The sequence below is a fragment of the Somniosus microcephalus genome, chromosome 15, assembly GCF_052327205.1.
Source record: "Somniosus microcephalus isolate GS21.2 chromosome 15, FLI_Smic_1.0, whole genome shotgun sequence".
Classification (NCBI taxonomy): domain Eukaryota; kingdom Metazoa; phylum Chordata; class Chondrichthyes; order Squaliformes; family Somniosidae; genus Somniosus; species Somniosus microcephalus.
Window position 1 is genome coordinate 69,723,641 of NC_141001.1, and position 18,378 is coordinate 69,742,018.

The 18,378-nt window shown below is 40.9% G+C and overlaps 1 protein-coding gene across 5 annotated transcripts in view; it reads right to left on the bottom strand.

Moving 5' to 3' along the window:
- Nucleotides 1-18,378, bottom strand: part of sbf2 (SET binding factor 2) — a 709,984-nt gene that overhangs the window by 126,149 nt on the left and 565,457 nt on the right. For all 5 annotated transcript variants that reach the window (XM_086007986.1, XM_086007985.1, XM_086007989.1 and 2 more), the window contains 2 exons: nt 15,126-15,298; nt 10,092-10,165 (listed from right to left, as the gene is read on the bottom strand). In XM_086007986.1, the coding sequence (XP_085864112.1) occupies nt 10,092-10,165; nt 15,126-15,298 (247 nt within the window). The remainder of the gene's footprint in view (nt 1-10,091; nt 10,166-15,125; nt 15,299-18,378) is intronic.

Sequence of the window (18,378 nt, forward strand, 5' to 3'; positions counted from 1 at the left end):
AACGGCTGCAGAGATGGTCCCTTTTCCTAGGGGCACACCAATATGACATCGAGTACAAAGGAACTAAACAGCATGGAAATGCTGATGGATTGTCACGTCTACCGTTGCCAACGGTGGAAGAAGAAGACCTTGCAGTGGATCCAATGGAGTTATTCCACTCGACCATAGTCGAATGTCTCCCTGTGACGAATGCAAACATAGAAAAGGAAACACGGAATGACCCGACACTATCACGGGTCTATGATTTAACGGTGAAGGGATGGCCAGCACATGGCGAACCACTGCTGCCAGCATTCTCGCCGAGAAGAGAACAGCTGTCAGTGTGCAGAGGGACCTTGATGTGTGGATCCAGAGTAGTAATTCCACCTAAGTTGACGGATAGAGTACTCAATGAGCTTCATGAGGGTCATCTGGGTGGGGTAAAAATGAAGAACTTAGCCAGAGCGTTTGTGTGGTGGCCGGGAATCGATAGAGAAATCGAAGAGATGACCAAGAGCTGTGCAGGATGCCAGAAGGTCCAAAACGCCCCACCACAAGCTCCTCTGCATCCATGGGAGAGGCCCTCATCTCCATGGCAACGGGTGCACATTGATTTTGCCGGTCCCTTCATGGACTCGATGATTTTAATTGCGGTGGATGCACATTCAAAGTGGCCAGAGGTAATAAAAATGTCCTCAACCACCACGGAAAAAACTATCACAGTTTTGCGAACCATATTCGCCAGGAATGGGCTGCCTGAACAGATTTGCTCTGACAATGGACCACAGTTTGTGTCTGAAGAGTTCCGGAGGTTCTTAAAGAACAATGGCGTTAAGCATTACACATCTGCCCCATATCATCCAGCCACTAATGGATTGGCCGAGAGGTTTGTCCAAACATTCAAGAAGGCTATCAAGGCAATGTGTAATGAAAATATACCCCTACAACACAAGGTGGACAACTTCTTGTTTGCCTACCGGAATGCGACACATGCGGTTACCAACCAAACTCCAGCCATGATGTTCTTCAATCGATGCCACTTGGATTTGGTTAAGCCAAACGTCCGAAGAGATGTGGAGAACAGGCAGTTTCAGAATATGAATGGAAGGCCGACCAGGAGTTTTAAGATAGGTCAACCAGTTTTGGCCCGGGACTACCGCACTGAGAAATGGCAGCCAGGAACGATTTGTACACGACAAGGACCTCTCATGTATACCATGGACGTTGGGGAGAGCATTGTAAGACGCCATGCTGACCAGATTCTAGAGTCACTGGAAAACGTCAACTCCACACCACGATCTGATACACCTGGTAATGAAATTGACGTTCCAATTGCAGCTACCGCAGAACCGGTAATATTGGAAGCAGATGAACCAAACAAAGACATTGATCCCGACGCAACATTGCCAGAAGAGCCCGATACCCCAAAGAGGCGTTATCCAGACAGAATCAGGAAGCCTCCTCAAAGGCTGAACTTATAATTGCTTAAACTTAACCAATGTATCTAGCAACAGTAATTGTGATTGTAATTCGTTATCATTTAGTTGTTAAATGAATGTTATGTACTGTTTATCTAAAAGGGGAGGAATTGTTGTGTATGTACCTTTAAGAGAATAACTGGTCTCAGACTGCAGTACCGGCAGTGACCACCCCTGTATAAAAGGCGCTAGAGAGCCTCTGTTGGTTAGTTTCGCAATTGACTTCCACCAGTAAAGACTTGTTTGTTTTCACTCCTGCTGGTCCGTGTCTCAATCATTCATGGACTTAACAGTTTGCAACATTAATAGTTGTACATTTCCAGTTTGGATTCCATAATGTTCACACGTACCATTTCTGATGGTTTCACCACTTTATTAAAGCTACACCAAACTTGATAGAAGCTGGGTTTTTTTAGGTCTGCATTGTTAAGTGAAGTAACTTGTAAATATGTTCCATAATGTCTTTTAAAATATAGGCCAATGAAAGTTTTTAGGATCCAGTCAATGGTTTTTAAGTTAACTTTACTACAAGTGGTTTTGAATAAAGACTCAGTAACTCTCATCCATCAGGTCCAACAAATCTTATTTATAAATAAAGATATATGGGAGCTCCATTCCACTAGTTATTAAGATTTCATGCATAATCATTATTTTGGCATCTTCGTGCAACTGGGGCAACAATTTCTTGAACTGCTATATTTTCTGCAACACAACTATTATTTTCTCAAAATTTTGCTGATGATGGTTTGTTTAGTTCTGTTTACAATAGGTTTGCAAATCACACAATCCATTACGTTGGCATTTCTGCACAGAACTGTGTTCTGGGAAAATTCCACCAGCTGGTGCAGCTGCCTTCAAAGTGACCATATCGTCTTACAAGTTTTCCAACTGTTTCTGCTCTGTCACTGCATTGTTGGTAAATTAGCAAGTTTCTAGCAGCCCACGAATTGACAAGTAATGTCTAGTGGCTCATCCAAAATTGCATCTGGATCCACAGTGAACTCCCACTACTGTTTTGGAGGAAAACAATCAGTCTCCTAAAAGTGAGAAAAAGTTTCCACTTAATGACATGGGATTTAGAATGGACTACAGTACGTTGAAATACTACGTCAACTTCGCTTGCTTGTATGATGTTTACAGGGAAGATATTGTTCCATTAATATTCCATGGGTTAGCTGCTGCTCTGGCTCATGGCCACATGCTGGTAAGTAATCTTCTGCATTCACAGATATGCTCTAGGTTCCCAGTTAGCCAGAGTGCTATTGAATAGGGTGCTGAAAAGCTCCACCTTTACTGCTGTATTTTTAGCTTCTCTTGATGTTCTTGTATAGCGCAAACTAGTCTTTCTGAACTGATTTGCTTCTTAGTCATATCCTTGTGGTTTCATTTTCTCTGCCATTTCCCATCAGTCTTTGATATCCATTTTGAACATTATTAGCCATTTCCCATCAGTCTTTGGCATCCATTATTTGATTATCTCCTACCATCACTCAGAGTTAGTGGTCCTTATTTGTTTAGCCATATCCTGTGGAGTACAGGTTGACCTCCCTACAAAGTTGCTTTAAATTGTTCCCACTTCTGTCTACACATCTACTCATCAAATATGTTCACCTCTCATTGAATCTAGCAACTCCAGCTTCACTTTCCACAATCCTAGTTCCATGCTTTAGTGTCTCTCTTTTAGTGTCTGACCTCATAGTCGGCATTTTTTCTTCCATTCTATGTCGGCTCTCTTTCAGGCTTCTTTGGAGCTTTTATTTACACTGGCTTTAACAGTTAATTCACACTCCAGATCAATTTCAATCCTTGTAAGTTTCAGAAAACAACTTCTGAGTCTCTTGTAGGGTTCATAATAGAAGTAAGGGGAATACAATAAATTACTCATCGACTATAGTTGTTATATCTTCCATTCAATGGAACTGATTAATTTGAGTTTCTGCATCATTTTCCAACCTTGCCATTTTTTGGAATAGGACTTTTCTACATCAAAAAGCAGCTTCTTGAAATACATGGAAATATTTGTGATGATTCAAAATCTGTTTCTTCAGTTATGGCTATTCTGCACACCTTTCTTTCTTGTGTGGCAAATTCCAAACTCAGCTATCTTAAAGCAGCAGGTTGCATTGGCAACTGATGATACTCCATTGCAAGAAACCATATCCTCCCTCCTTTAAAAAAAAAGCCTTTAAAATGGCAGCCTACCGTCCCTTTTTAACAAAAAATGGAAAACCTTTTTAAAGTGGAATAATGGTGCCAAGGAACAGGAAATTTTCTGGTATCCGGCACTGACGGGACCGAGCTGGTGCCATACCATCAAAACTGCCGTAGAAACCAGCGCTAATGTTAAAACATACGGAGCTTTTGAGCTCCGTGTGAATCAACAAACCCTGTTGCTTAGCAACAGCTTCAAAATAGTCGGCCGCAGCTTAAAAGTGTCTCTGTAGCTAAGCAACAGCTTCAGCTAGACCTTGCAGAGCCTGACTGGAAAAAAAAAGCAACGAGAAGTAAAAAAACTTATAGGAAACAGCTCCTGAATTTTGTCGGTAGATAGAGCTTTCCAGACATTTAACCTCCGGTTAAACGAAAGTTTCCTGTACCAGACCACTTATTTACTTTTTTCTCCTCTCTCTACCTGGCCTGCACTGGTGCAATCATCTTTCATGGGGAAACCTGAATATGAAGGACAGTTGACACTAGAATTTAAACTCAAGACGCTGAGTAGGGAGTCCAATCCTCCAGAATGTTTTTCTGCTAAAATGCTAGAATCTATTCTTAGTGACGTGGTAACAGGGCACTTAGAAAATCGTTCAAGATTCAAGATCATTTTATTGCCATATGTAACTAGTACAATGGAATGCTTACTCCCCACTCACTCCCACAATACAGGCATATAATATAAAAGCAAAAAAATTAAAACAAGTATAAACAAAAACAATAAGCAAATAAGCAAAAAGTATAGCAATAACAGTCCAAGTTGCAGGATATGATGAATAGTGCAAAAAAGCCTCAATTACCACTGGAAATAATAGTAATGTAATATGATAAATATATGGTAATATAAGTATAATATATATATTTACATAAACATATAACTATAATATATGGGGCAGTGCGATTAGCAGTTCAGTAGGCGCACTGCCTGTGGATAGAAACTGTTCTTAAACCTGCTGGTCCTGGTTCGGATGCTGCGGTACCGACGTCCAGACCGCAGGAGGGAGAACAGTTTGTGCCCAGGGTGATTGGGGTCCTGGATGATGGAGCGGGCCTTGTTCCGGCACCTGGTCTGGAAGATCTCCTCGATGGATGGAAGTGAGCACCCGATGATCTTTTCTGCCGTATTCACAACTCTCTGGATGGCTTTCTTGTTCTGTGCAGTGGTGTTACCATACCACACATTGACACCACTCGTCAAGACACTCTCTATGGTGCCGCGGTAAAAGTTCACAAGCCACTGTGTGCTTATGCCGCATTTCCTCAGGCACCGTAGAGGGTAAAGGCGCTGGTGTGCCTTCTTCAGCATAGCCTCAGTATTATGGTTCCAGGCCAGGTCATCAGAGATCTGCAGACCCAGGAATCGGAAGCAACTGACGACTTCCACTGGTGTCCCGTCTATGCTGATGGGGTGATGGTTCCCTCGGTGGCTTCTGAAGTCCACGATGAGCTCCTTAGTTTTGCCAACGTTCAGGGCAAGGTTGTTGTCATTGCACCATCTCATCAGCTGGACTATCTCATCTCTGTACTCCGTCTCGTCATCGTTGCTTATCAGGCCAATTACTGTGGTGTCGTCGGCAAACTTGATAATCCAATTATTGCTGTGTATGGCTGTACAGTCATGTGTAAACAGAGAGTACAGCCAAGGACTGAGGCAGCAGCCTTGTGGCGCTCCGGTGTTGAGAACCAGAGTGGATGAGGTGTTGTTCCCTTTTTTCACCACTTGAGGCCTACCAGTCAGGAAATCCAGAATCCAATTGCAGATGGGGGTGCCCAGGCCTAGGTCCCTCAGTTTCAGGACCAGCTTGGAGGGAATAATAGTATTAAATGCAGAACTGTAGTCAATGAACAACAGTCTGACGTAAGTGTCCCTCCTGTCTAGGTGTTCCAGGGCAGTGTGTAGTGTTAGGGAGATGGCATCGTCTACAGACCTGTTCGCCCTATATGCGAACTGGAACGGGTCCAAGGAATTGGATATGATGCTGCTTATGTGTGTCATGACCAGCTTTTCCAGGCACTTCATGGCTATGGATGTTAGAGCCACGGGACGATAGTCATTGAGGCCTGTTACCTTGGTCTTCTTAGGTAACGGCACAATGGTTGTCTCCTTGAAGCACACTGGTACAACAGACTGCTGCAATGAGATGTTAAAAATGTCCGTGAACACAGGAGCCAGCTGGTCTGCGCAGGTCTTGAAGACACGGGGTGAAACCCCGTCTGGGCCAGCTGCCTTCCGTGCTTTCACCCTCCTGAAGGTTCTCCGGACCTCGGATTCAGTCAGCTGTAATGTGTAATCCTCTGGGTGGCTGGGGGTTTTGATGGCCGGCTCAGTGTTCTCCCTCTCAAAACGAGCATAAAAAGTATTCAGTTCGTCTGGTAGGGAGGGATCGGTGTTGGTGACTCCCGCTGAGCTCCCCTTGTAGTTGGTGATGGCCCTTAGTCCCTGCCACATGCGTCTGGCGTCAGAGCCCCTGCCATACGGAGACTCTAGTTTGTTCTTATAGTCTCTTTTTGCTGCTTTGATAGCCTTTCTGAGGTCATGCTTGGCCTTCTTGTAGAGTTCGGTGTCCCCTGATTTGAAAGCGGTACGCCGTTCTCTTAGTTTGTTGCGGATGTCGGAGTTCATCCATGGTTTGCAGTTAGGAAATAAACGGACAGTCTTGGTCGGAATGCATTCATCCACCAGTCTGTTAATGTATCCAGTAACGTGACCTGCGTACACATCCAGGTCTGGGTTCTTGAAAACACTCCAGTCCGTTATTTCCAACCCGCCCTGCAGTTGTAGTTCTGTGTCTGCTGTCCAGCTTCGCATCATTTTTACTGTTGTGGGTGTGCTCTTTAACTTCTGTTTGTAAACAGGAAGTAGGAGTACAGAAATGTGGTCTGATTTGCCGAAGCCCGGCCGAGCAATGGCACGGTAGGCGTGCTTTATTGTTGTATAGCAGTGATCTAGAGTTTTTCCATTTCTTGTCGGACAGGAGATATGTTGAAAGTATTTCGGCAATACTTTCTTTAAACTACAATGGTTGAAGTCTCCCGCAATGATAGGAACTGCCTCGGGATACCGGTTCTGAAGTTTACTGACCTCACTGTAAAGTTCACTCAGTGCAGCGTTTGCATCAGCTTGTGGCTGAATGTAGACTGCTGCCATGAGAATAGCAGAGATTTCCCTTGGTAAATAAAAAGGGCGACACTTAATTGTTAGTAGTTCTAAATTAGGTGAACAGTGTTGTGAAAGTACCTGGACATCTGTACACCAGTTGTTGTTGATCAGGCAGCAGACACCCCCACCTCTGTTCTTCCCCGTTGAATCAGCTGTTCTGTCGGCCCGAAACAGAAGGAATCCCTGGGGCTGCACCACCTCATCAGGTATCATGGAGGTTAGCCACGACTCTGTTAGGAACATGGCACAGCACTCCCTAATGTCCCGCTGTGAGGTGATATGGCAATTCAACTCGTCAATCTTATTTGCCAGAGATTAAAATGGCAAGGAGAATGCAGAGTCAACATGGTTTTATGAAAGGGAAATCGTGTTTGACAAATCTGTTACAATTTTTTGAAGATGTAACTAGTAGAATGGATAAGGGGGAACCAGTGGATGTAGTGTATTTGGATTTTCAAAAAGCATTAAATAAGGTGCCATACAAGAGGTTATTACACAAAAGTAGGACTCATGGGATTGGAGGTAATATATTAGCATGGATTGAGGATTGGTTAATGGACAGAAAACAGAGAGTAGGAATAAACGGGATTTTTTGGGCTTGGCAGGCTATAACTAGCGGGGTGCCGCAAGGATCAGTGCTTGGGCCTCAGCTATTTACAATTTATATTAATGACTTAGATGAAGGGACTGAGTGTAACGTATCCAAGTTTGCTGATGATACAAAGTTAGGTGGGAAAGTAAGCTGTGAGGAGGACGCAAAGAGGCTGCAGAGAGATATAGACAGGTTGACTGAGTGGGCAAGAACATGGCAAATGGAATACAATGGGGGGGAAGTGTGAAGTTATCCACTTTGGTAGGAAAAACAAAAAAGCAGAATATTTTTGAATGGCAAGGGACTGAGAAATGTTTGCATTCAGAGGGACCTGGGTGTCCTTGTACATGAATCACAGAAAGTTAACATGCAGGTACAGCAAGCAATTAAGAAAGCAAATGGTATGTTAGCTTTTGTTACAAAGGGATTAGAGTATAAGAGTAAAGAAGTCTTACTACAATTATACAGGGCATTGGTGAGGCCACACATGGAGTACTGTGTACAGTTCTGGTCTCCTTACCTAAGGAAAGATGTACTTGCCCTAGAGGGAGTGCAGCGAAGGTTCACTAGACTGGTTCCTGGGATGAGAGGATTGCCCTATGAGGAGAGATTGAGTAGACTAGGCCTATATTCCCTAGAGTTTAGAAGAGTGAAAGGTGATCTAACTGAAACATATAATATTCTTAAGTGGCTTGACTGGGTTAATGCTGGGAAAATGTTTCCTCTGGCTGTGGAATCTAGAACATGCGATCACAGTCTCAGAATAAGGGGTAAGTCATTTAGGACTGAGATGAGGAGAAATCTCTTCACTCAAAGGGTTGTGAACATTTGGAATTCTCTACCCCAGAGAGCTGTGGATGCTCAGTCGTTGAGTATATTCAAGACAGAGGTCATAGAGTCATAGGTCGACAAATTTTTGAGAACTAAGGGAATTAAGGAATATGGGAATAGTGCAGGAAGGTGGAGTTGAGGTAGAAGATCAGCCATGATCTTGTTGAATGGCGGAGCAGGCTCAAAGGGCCAAATGGCCTACTCCAGCTCCTATTACTTACGTTTTCATGCTCTGATTGTCCCATTTTGCCTTATGTACTTACATTTTAAAAACACTTAAAAAAAATCAGGACTTCCTCTTGTATTTAGGTTGTAGATCTGAGCTTTTCTTTTGTAGTTCTTCATGTTCATTTTTAACTTTTAATTTCAATTGCCTCTTTCTTTGCATTACAGTGTCCTCTATTTTTCTGCCACTCACTCACCAGAGCTTTTCCGCACAATCTCAGTCCACAGCTTAGCTTTCTAGTCTTCTCTAGGTTTGGCACAGGCTCATAGTACTCCACAATACAGCAGTGTTACCTGTATTAGGGGCTACTGCCTCCATTATTCCATTTTTTTAAATCTCCAATTTTTGTTTAAAAGGGAAAAGTATGCTGCCAGTTTAAATGCATTTATTTTAAAGAAGGGTGCTATACAGTGGTAATACGAGACCATGAATACAGTGGAGCAGTATTAAACTCAATTCTTCAATGCCTAAAAGGCTATCTTAAAGACATATTGAAAAAATGTCTGGAAAATGTTTTTTTTGTTTGCAGAAGAGACAGATGAGCCCTAAAGTGATGCAATGCATTATAGTTTGATGTGCGTTATGCTACTGTGTCATATATCTAAACAAAATCAAAAATGGTTTTGCAAGGATCTGATCTCATCAGGCATGCACTAACTAACAAATCAAATAATTATGTTGTAACATTACTAGCTTTTTTTCCATAAGACATTAGAAGCTAATTCAGCCAATATTATGTGAATTACCTTTAAAATGTGGTAAAGATATCCAGTGTCAATGTTTGAGACACTGCATCTACCTAGAGAGCAAATCTTTAACATGCCCACAAAACTGGAACTTAAAACAGTACTTGGTTGTTTTTCTAATATAATGTTTATCAATTATTGGTGTATCAAGACATAAAACATAGACAGTGATTTGATTAAGGTTGAAAAAATGTAACATTAAGCCAGATTTAGATCATAGAATTACTTTAAGATATTTGAAACTGCAATGAATAAAATAGTTTTAGATTGAAACAGTTTACATAGCAAGTAAGATTTGATCATAAAATAGTGGATTTAATATGGCCTACAGCAACATTTCAAAAATTCCACTGGTCTGCAACCCTGATAGTTGGACCATGACTAGCACAATATATTCTTTTGCAGTCCAACAGACCAGTTGTTGTGTTACCAGATTTTTACCACTAGGTGGTGCTGTAGTGATTAATTACAAGTGCAGATTACCCTCGGGCCCTATTTACTTGCACCAATCTGAAAGGAAAGGAGAAAGCAAAGAATAAGGAAGTTTAAGCACAAGGACAAAATAAAACTACTGTAATTATGAAAAAGCAAAAACAAAGGAGCAAGTGAAATAAGGAGAACAAAATCAAAATATAAAAATAGGAGGGGACAGAAGACATAGGAAAACAAAAGTCAATGATCCAGATAGCCAAAGAAAGAAAATATTTTATTATCTGTGTCAGATGTTAAGATTAGCTAACTACAGAATAAACTACCCTGGATCCAGTGTTTTTTTTTGGGTAAGCTTATTTTTTTGTCTAAGTTCCTTCCAAATACGCAATGTAGGGATAACAACATGCTATCAGAAAGGAGTATTTGTATTTACCTTCTGTATAGGTGGAAGCCTCCTGCTTTCCCGATGAACAGCCTCTAGTGTCTCAATATGCATCGCCACAATTCCTTAAATAAATAATAAAACCCTGGTCAGTTAAAGCACGTGTACAACTAAAACTGTTAAATGCATTTAAGACTTTTGAAAATTAATTATAAAATTATAATAAAATACATTCTAAAACATAGCATGCAGAGCTCATTTTATCAGGGCAAACGGATGATTTTTATATGCTATAAAATCTAGATTGTTGCTTTTGTAAAATAAATGTTAGGAAAGGTGTGGTGGTTAGGATAGTGGAATTGTGCGGAGCAGGTTTGAAGTATCACTATAATCTGACATTAAAACCTGATCGCTGCAAATGTGTCCGGTCTGCTGGGGAAAACTTAGCACTGTCTGCTTGCTGCACTCCTGACCTAGCGTAGTCTATTTCCCAAATAGTAGCAATGGGATGAATGATAGGAAAATAGAAAAAAATATATATTTTTGTCCCTGCTTTCCCCATTTCAGGCCTCTTCTTGTTGCCCCTAGCTGCCACATTTCCTCTTCTGGAATAGTCTGAGGAATTGACCTTTCAACTTTTTCTAAGTGCCGCAGTATGATTATCTGACAAGGTCCTACATTCCTGCTGGTTTCAAGTGATCCTGACAGTTTTTGCTTCCCTACTGACATTTAGAGGCTGTATCACAGGCATCCACATAACAGGATTTATATTTCCACAAGTTGGAGAAGCAAATCAGAAACAGCAGAAAGAAGAAAACAAGTGAAACCATGAAAAACAGCAAGGACATGAGAGTGAACTATTTGTTCTTTATAAAAAACACAATAACCTATGATTTAAAATGGTTTGTGAATTAAAAGATGAGAATGCATAATGAAAAGTATAAAACCTATTGCATTGTTGCAATATTTTTCTTAGTAAATTCACTGATGGTCACCAGTTAATCTGCCCGCCATTAAGAACGACTGGAAGCAATAGCTGTGCAGGTCCAAATGAGGCTCTGCTGGTTCTGTCAGTTCAGGGCTCGAAGTCAACAGATCAAAATCTTTTACTCAAACCACTGCTTCATGCAGTCAAACCATGACTTCCATGGATGTGCGCTTCCTCTTCTTTAATTGGATTATTCATCTAAATTAGTTCATGTTAGCTGTTCACTGCTGCCACAAACGACATGGCTGAAATAGGGCATCTTTGCCTTGATGCTTGTCTCTACTCCATCTTCACACCTAATTCTGAGAATCGAATAATCAGCAGTCTAGAAATTTCACAGGGCGAGTGGCACTGCTTTCATGCCAATGGAAAATAAGTTGCTCCCACTGATGGTCTGGAGAGGTATTTACACCAGAATTTCCTAAGTCAATCATCTGCATATTGGTTGGAGTAGTGATTCACATAAAACCAGTGTAAAATGGGAGTAATCTGCTGGGGTGCATGGAAATTAGAGTGCAGTCTTTAAAAAAAGCTAATTCTGGCTGAAGATTACAGCAGCAGGCAAGTAAAGAACAGGGCTTGCCTCAGTCAGTTGATTGTCAGCTAGCTTGACTACATGTTTGACTGATTTTGTGCCGCTTCACAAGAAAGTCCAACACAAGAGAACCTGGCAGAGGCAGGCAATGAAGGCAACAGGGCTTGACACAGAGACAGAGAAGATGAAGGAGGATGGCATCATTTCACCAAGTCTGACCTGCAAAATCTGCCAGACGAAAAAGAACACTGGAGAGAGCTGGGTGTCCGTGACAGGAAATGTGCCAAAAAGGTTACTCGTGCCGTGCCACTGAGTGACAACTCTCTCACCCCAGTGTCAAAAAAGATTCAATGATCTGAGCTACCATCAGATTAGCCATCCCTCTAATCAGTGGGGACACTGATCCAGGAGCCAGTGGAATGGTGCTGGCTGGAGTCGACCAGTCTGATACTGCTTTGTTATTCATGGAGGTTAGTTATACAGGAAAGGATGCAGTTATTTGGTGCTGATATGTTCAGTCAAATGATGATTACAGGCATAGCTATGTAGGGCAAAAAGGGCTGATGTGTTGTCATGTTCTTGGATGGGTATTTAATTGAAAAATTGTTCCTTTATTTGAAGGTGGGGGAGGAGGTGGTAAGGCAATGGTATCAAATGTACAGTGTGTTAAACGAAAGAGGTTTAAGTGATGACATGTCCCTTGCAGCAATCACTAAGAAGTCATGGGGCTAGAAATTCATCTGTTGAGCGCCACTCTGTAGTGCCATGAAATGGCGATAAAATGGTGGCCACCGCTCTTTCACCAGCTGGTGGCGAGTCCCGTGGCGGCTGCCATATCCCTCTCCCCCTTTGCGCTGCCGGTAGCTGGCAGCGCCCTGAAAGAAAAAATGGCGGAGCCCCCTCTTAACTTGTCATGGCCCCATCAAGACCACAATGGTCCGGGGTTGTACCATGTGCCTTGTTGTAGTGCTCCTCTGCTGTGGTTCAGGCCACTCTTAGTGGGATCAGTATCCATGGGAGAAGGGGGTACGCAATGTCAGCCATAAATCATTGACATGATTTTCTTCCCTGAAGTATGAATGAATTATGACAACTTACAGGATATCTCATATTGACACGTAGGATCATTGGCACGTTGTCAAACACAATCTATACATTCAGAATGTGGAATCCTTTCCGATAGAGGTGACTGAGGGGGTTTTCTGCAGGAGCTCGCAAAGCAATGTGGGTGCCATTTACTGCACCCTGGATCCCAGTGTGTGTGCATGAATATATAGTGAGAAAGGTGATGAGTAACATTCAAATATCAACGTCCAGGTTGATAAGCCAGTGAGTAGCTTCGAAAGTAGCTTGATGCAAGTCTGAGATGCCACCAGCAAACAATTGAAGTGGACACTGAGTTACAATGTAGTACATAGTTATGACTGGTGTCCACACTCACATTGTGCATTGTCTCTCATCTTCCAGAGGTGTAAGAAATGAACGCATCTGCCATGCAATGTTCTGAAATGGTTCAGTATGGCCCACTATTTCTGGGTAGGTTGAAGCCTGGGAGTTCTTTTGTGGGTTTGTTTGGGACATTAGAATGATCCCAGAACTCTTTCCAGCGTGTCTCGGGATGAATTGAGGACGCTTGAAGAGCATTAGCCCAATCCCAAAAAGGCTTGCGAGATTTCAGGTGCGTCTTCGGAAGATTCTCGAGGTCTTCATGAATTGGTAAGCTCAGGTTAGTCATGATTCGATTGTACTCACGACCTTTATGCACCTCTACAGATTTTGGTGGGGGCATATGTGCCACAGTAGACAACCACTGAACTGGTGTTGATTTTAGTGTTCCAGTTATGATTCTCATTGTGGCATTAAGCTGCACATCCAAAGATTTGGTATGTGAGCTGCCGCCCCGATTGGAGCACAATACCAGTGCTAGAAGTGTGCGCGCATTTGCACCCCATGTTGTACCCGTTTTTGAACGAGGTTGGTTCTTGCTTTTAACTTTTCATAAGTCTTTTTCAGACGAGCTTTAAAAGTTAAGCTTCTGTCCAAGTTTTCACCCAGATATTTTGGAGAGGGCTCATTTCGCACCCACTGGCCGCAAAGATGGTATTAAGTGGTTCCTTGGCGATTTTGTTGTTTAGGTGAAAAGCCTCTACCACAGTTTTGGAGGTGTTGGGTGGAGCTGCCAGTATTGAAAGTTTTGGCTTCAAAGTAACTCAAAAGGTGGGAAACTGGTCACACCAACTTTATCCCGATCTGAAACTAGCCTGTTCTTTTGGCACGATAGCCTCAAAGTTATGGAGGAGTGATATTGGGCAATAGCTGGTGGTACTATTTGATGTTTTCCCATGTTAAAGAAGGCCAACGACTATCACCTCACGCCAGGGATTTTGGAATCTTTACATAAACACATAAAAGTTGGAAACTTGGTGCTTCACAGCCACTGGTCCTTGTATGCGTAAATTAGTTCACTTGGGACTTGGCGGGAGGAACAACAAAAAGCGCGAGGGTATTCAGGGGGATTGATTTTATAGCAGAAAGCTGATGTAAACAGCTTCTGGCCCATTTGCTGCCAAAAAAGTAAACGTAATCCACTCAGGTATGGTTATTGTGGCGTTTACTTGATATTATGCAGGAAGATGGCTAGAAATACTGGTAACGTTATGATTTATTGCAACTCCTAAATGGATCAGATTCATGTTTACAAAAAAATGTGATCTATGGGAAGTCAAGTCTGCATCGACAAAGCTCGGGTGGGGGGCCGAGGGAGGGTGTCTCAGTTTGACAGAAACAAGAAAGATCCATTACTTAAATGCAAATTATAATGGAAAATGATAATCTAAACAAAAGGATACACCAAAAAAGAAAACAGTAAAGAAAATATATACGATGAGCTCACTGTTTTTAACAGCTTAACTGCTGGACATAAGGAAGCACATCTGCACCCCATACCGGATTTTCCTCTGGGTGCTTTGCTAGTACAGCATGTGCATTTCCCCCTTCACAGAAAACAGAATCAGGTACCTAATTACGATGATGCCAAGATAAAAAGTTTTACCATTTGGTAATTGCAAAATGGATGGAGGTACGAAGCCTGAACAGATCCAAATAAATTATGCACATTCTACACTGGATTATGTCCTTTTATAAAGACATGAACAAAACACATCTTAAGTTTGAGTTTTGCTTGGTTAGATGTGGGTCACTGTGTTAATTGCGGTTACAATGAACTCACTCCTACACACAATTTTCCCACACGAATCTGTGATTCAGAAAATAAATGAGTGACCTTAACAAATATCTCTAATGGCTTAATTTGACACGATGTGTATGAGGCTGAAGATTAAATCCCCAAACATCTAATTCTAATGAGCAATAAGAAATCTGTACTTTACAACGACCGTAAGGGAATTATCCTTCATAACCAGCTATAAAACATTTGAAAACTAAATGAGAATCAGAAATCTGTCTACACCTGTCTCTTGGAGTCAGGTGGAAAAGGGAAATTATCTTCCCACCTCCTCCCCGATTCCTGGTTTTCTGCTGATAAGACACGTAATATTCTAACCTGGTATCATGCAGTGTAGATTCTTGATGTGGTCCTGTGTGACCCCACTCTCAGTGCAGACTTTGTCAATAAACCTGGTAATAAAGCGAATGACTGAGTTGGCAACATCATTGTTCTCTGCATCCTCAAACCCACTTTCGGTGTCGTAACTCTCAGTGACACTGCCGGCAATGCTGAAAATAAGAACAGTAAAAGCTACATCAACTGTGTAGAGACTAAAGCAATATTACAAACTATACTTTCAATTAAAAACTTTGAACAGAGAAATATTCTTAATTATTCAAAATAATGTAATTTCCCCCTATATATCATCTGGAGTCACACACTTATGACTCCAAGAATAGATAAGTGAACATAACATATATCCACATGGCTGCTGGAATGCCAGTGATACCAACTAAAAGGGGTGCAGAAATGTCATTTGCAACAGTATCTTCTATGGCAGTTCTCTCCCACTGCACTCTGTTCAGCACTGTCCCTGATGCTACAGAGGAGATCTGTGCCTCACTCTCTAGGTACTTGAATGCAAATCTCTCATTTTGTTGTGCAGTGTAATCACATGTAGCACAATTTCTTTATCCAAAAGGTTTTTTTTAAAAAGCGGCTTGTATTGTTCTACTAGCAGGCAGCAGAATGATAAGTTATTCCAACAATATCACCTGCAAGTCATCAAGTAGAAAATCTCAGACCACTTAATAAAAATCAAAGATGGCCATCAAAAAGGGATTAGACGGCAGTGTTCTTTAACCTCTGGGACCTTGTCTGGAGCCAGCTCAGACTGATGGGATGAACCCTATGGGATAGTTCCAAAAGCAAACATTGATGAATTCAGCATCATAACCAGACTGGAAAAGTTGACATGACTGACCTTTAACCTTTAGTGCCAATTCTGAAAGCCTTGCAAGAAAAGTTTGGGGCATATACATTCATTTTACAGCCAGCAAAATTTGTCCCATTAATCTGCACTGTCAATAGTAATGTCACTACTGTACAATGACATCAATGTGAATAAAACAATAAAACAATGTGAAAATAAAGCCCCATCAAAATTCTTCACTCTAGAAAGGTATTAATTATCCATGGCCATGAATAAATGAAATTGAGAGAGTATTTGAAAAGAATGCAAAGACAGAGTGAACAGGCTTACAAATGCACTAAGTTATCAGTGTTTCAAGAGATAGCACAATGCAGTCAATGATGAGAAAATCAGCAATGTTTGAGTATGTTAGTTTTTTTTTCAAACGTATGACCATTCCCTCAGGTTTCCAATGAAAACATTTCCTACTGAAAGTACGCTAGTTAGTGTTGCTGAAAAAAGACCAATGAGTCTTTCGTGACGTATTACAAACTACCAATCTGAAAAACCAAATTATCTATATTTTTTGTTATAGATAAGGATCTTATTTGGAGACTTTACTTGCTAATTATTGACTTGAAGATGTATATTCTCAGAGATGTACAATATTTGTCATTAAAAATGGAAAATACAGCTGGTTTCAATCATGCCTCAGGTTTTCATTTTTTTCGACAACAGTTCTTCATTTGTAATTATTCAACAATTGTTGAGATAACAAATGTTGCTGCAACATCCTTTGTATAAACATATATACATACAGTTTATTTGACCAATGCAAGTGTGCATGCTACAATGGCATAGTGACTTATCATTTATTGGCTACTGATGTCCAAGCTATGAAGTTGTTTTAGTTGTGATCTAGTTGTTCTAGTTGTGATCTAGTTGTTCATTGTTGGATATATAAGGTTGTATTTGAATGCTGCAAAGTTGAATGGTAATGAAACTAACTAAAATAACTGTTCGAACTTGTTGATGTCTTGCAAACCCCACGGCTATAGTTCCAGAAGCAAATACTGATGAATTCCCCTACCAGCATTGTAACCAGACCGAAAAAGTTGACATGACCAACCTTTAACCTTCAAAATCTCATCAAGTTCAGACAGATTATGCACGGCATTCCAATTTAATCTTAGTCATGGTTTTCATGCCAACAAAAACAAGTTGTACAATGTAGTGGAAGAATACTTTGAAAACAACTGCATTTCTTCCTCTCTCAGGAAGGTGAGATGTAGGGGACAAGTTGGCCCAGTGAGTTTCAACTTCACCTTTCAACTTTGGGAAAGAGAGTTCAATCCAAACCAACACAACTCAGACATTTCACATAGTTCTGGACGGCTGTTAACTCTGTCATTCCAACTGCTGATCTTTTGCTAAAATGCTACCTTAATGAATGGAAAGTGTAAAGATGACAAGCTTAAACATTTCAGCAGTTTAATACCTGCAAGCATGAGTGCAAAATGTAAAATTGCATAATTATATGTCAAAACAAGTGCAATAAGAAAACTAACATTAATTCTGATCTGCACCTACTGATTTACAGAGTTTCAGAACTTCAACTACATGCAAACAAGAATACTACTTAATTTCTGTAGCAGAGGAGAAAAAAAGTAAACTTTTAAATTAAACCACCTCAATTAATAACTCTGGGAGAATCAACAGTCAAAATACTGAGAACAGAATGATGGGCTAACAGCAAGTTTAAGTTTAAGGATTATTAATGTGTAAAGCTATATATTACTTTTTCAAATAACTCTAGAGTGATTAGTTGACTTAAGGTTAAATATAAGCCTACTGACCATGTGATTTTCAAAATATTCATTATATTAAAAATGAAACTCGGAAGGCCTTTGTAATGTAACATCATGTGTGGGCTTAAAGGATCAAGAATTAACTTTAAGCTTATTGCGTATCTTGTATTAGCATAAGTGTTTCCACTTTCTATGAACCTACAGCTGACCTGTAGCACACCAAACACTGCAGCTGAGGTTTGGCTGTGACAGTTAAACATAGGCTACTTCAGGCAACCAAAGGGGAAATCAAGTTTCCAGGATTTTTATTTAATTCTCTGCCAGTACATACCCGCCACAGTTTTCAAAATACTTTTCGTGCATCTTCTGTTCATAACATCTTAAAGGTATTTTCCATTTTTAATATGAATTTAATCAAGATTAGCAAAATGTAGTGTATGAAACAATGTCCTTATTACAAACACAAATTGCATTCTACTCTTCAGCATTGTTCAGTGCTCAAAAGTTTTACATAAAACCATATATAGCTAATTTTATGAAAAAAAAGTATGCAGTTCAGAGACGATTCACTAGGTTAATTCCAGAGATGAGGGGTTTGACTTATGAGGAAAGGTTGAGCAGGCTGGGCCTATACTCATTGGAATTTAGA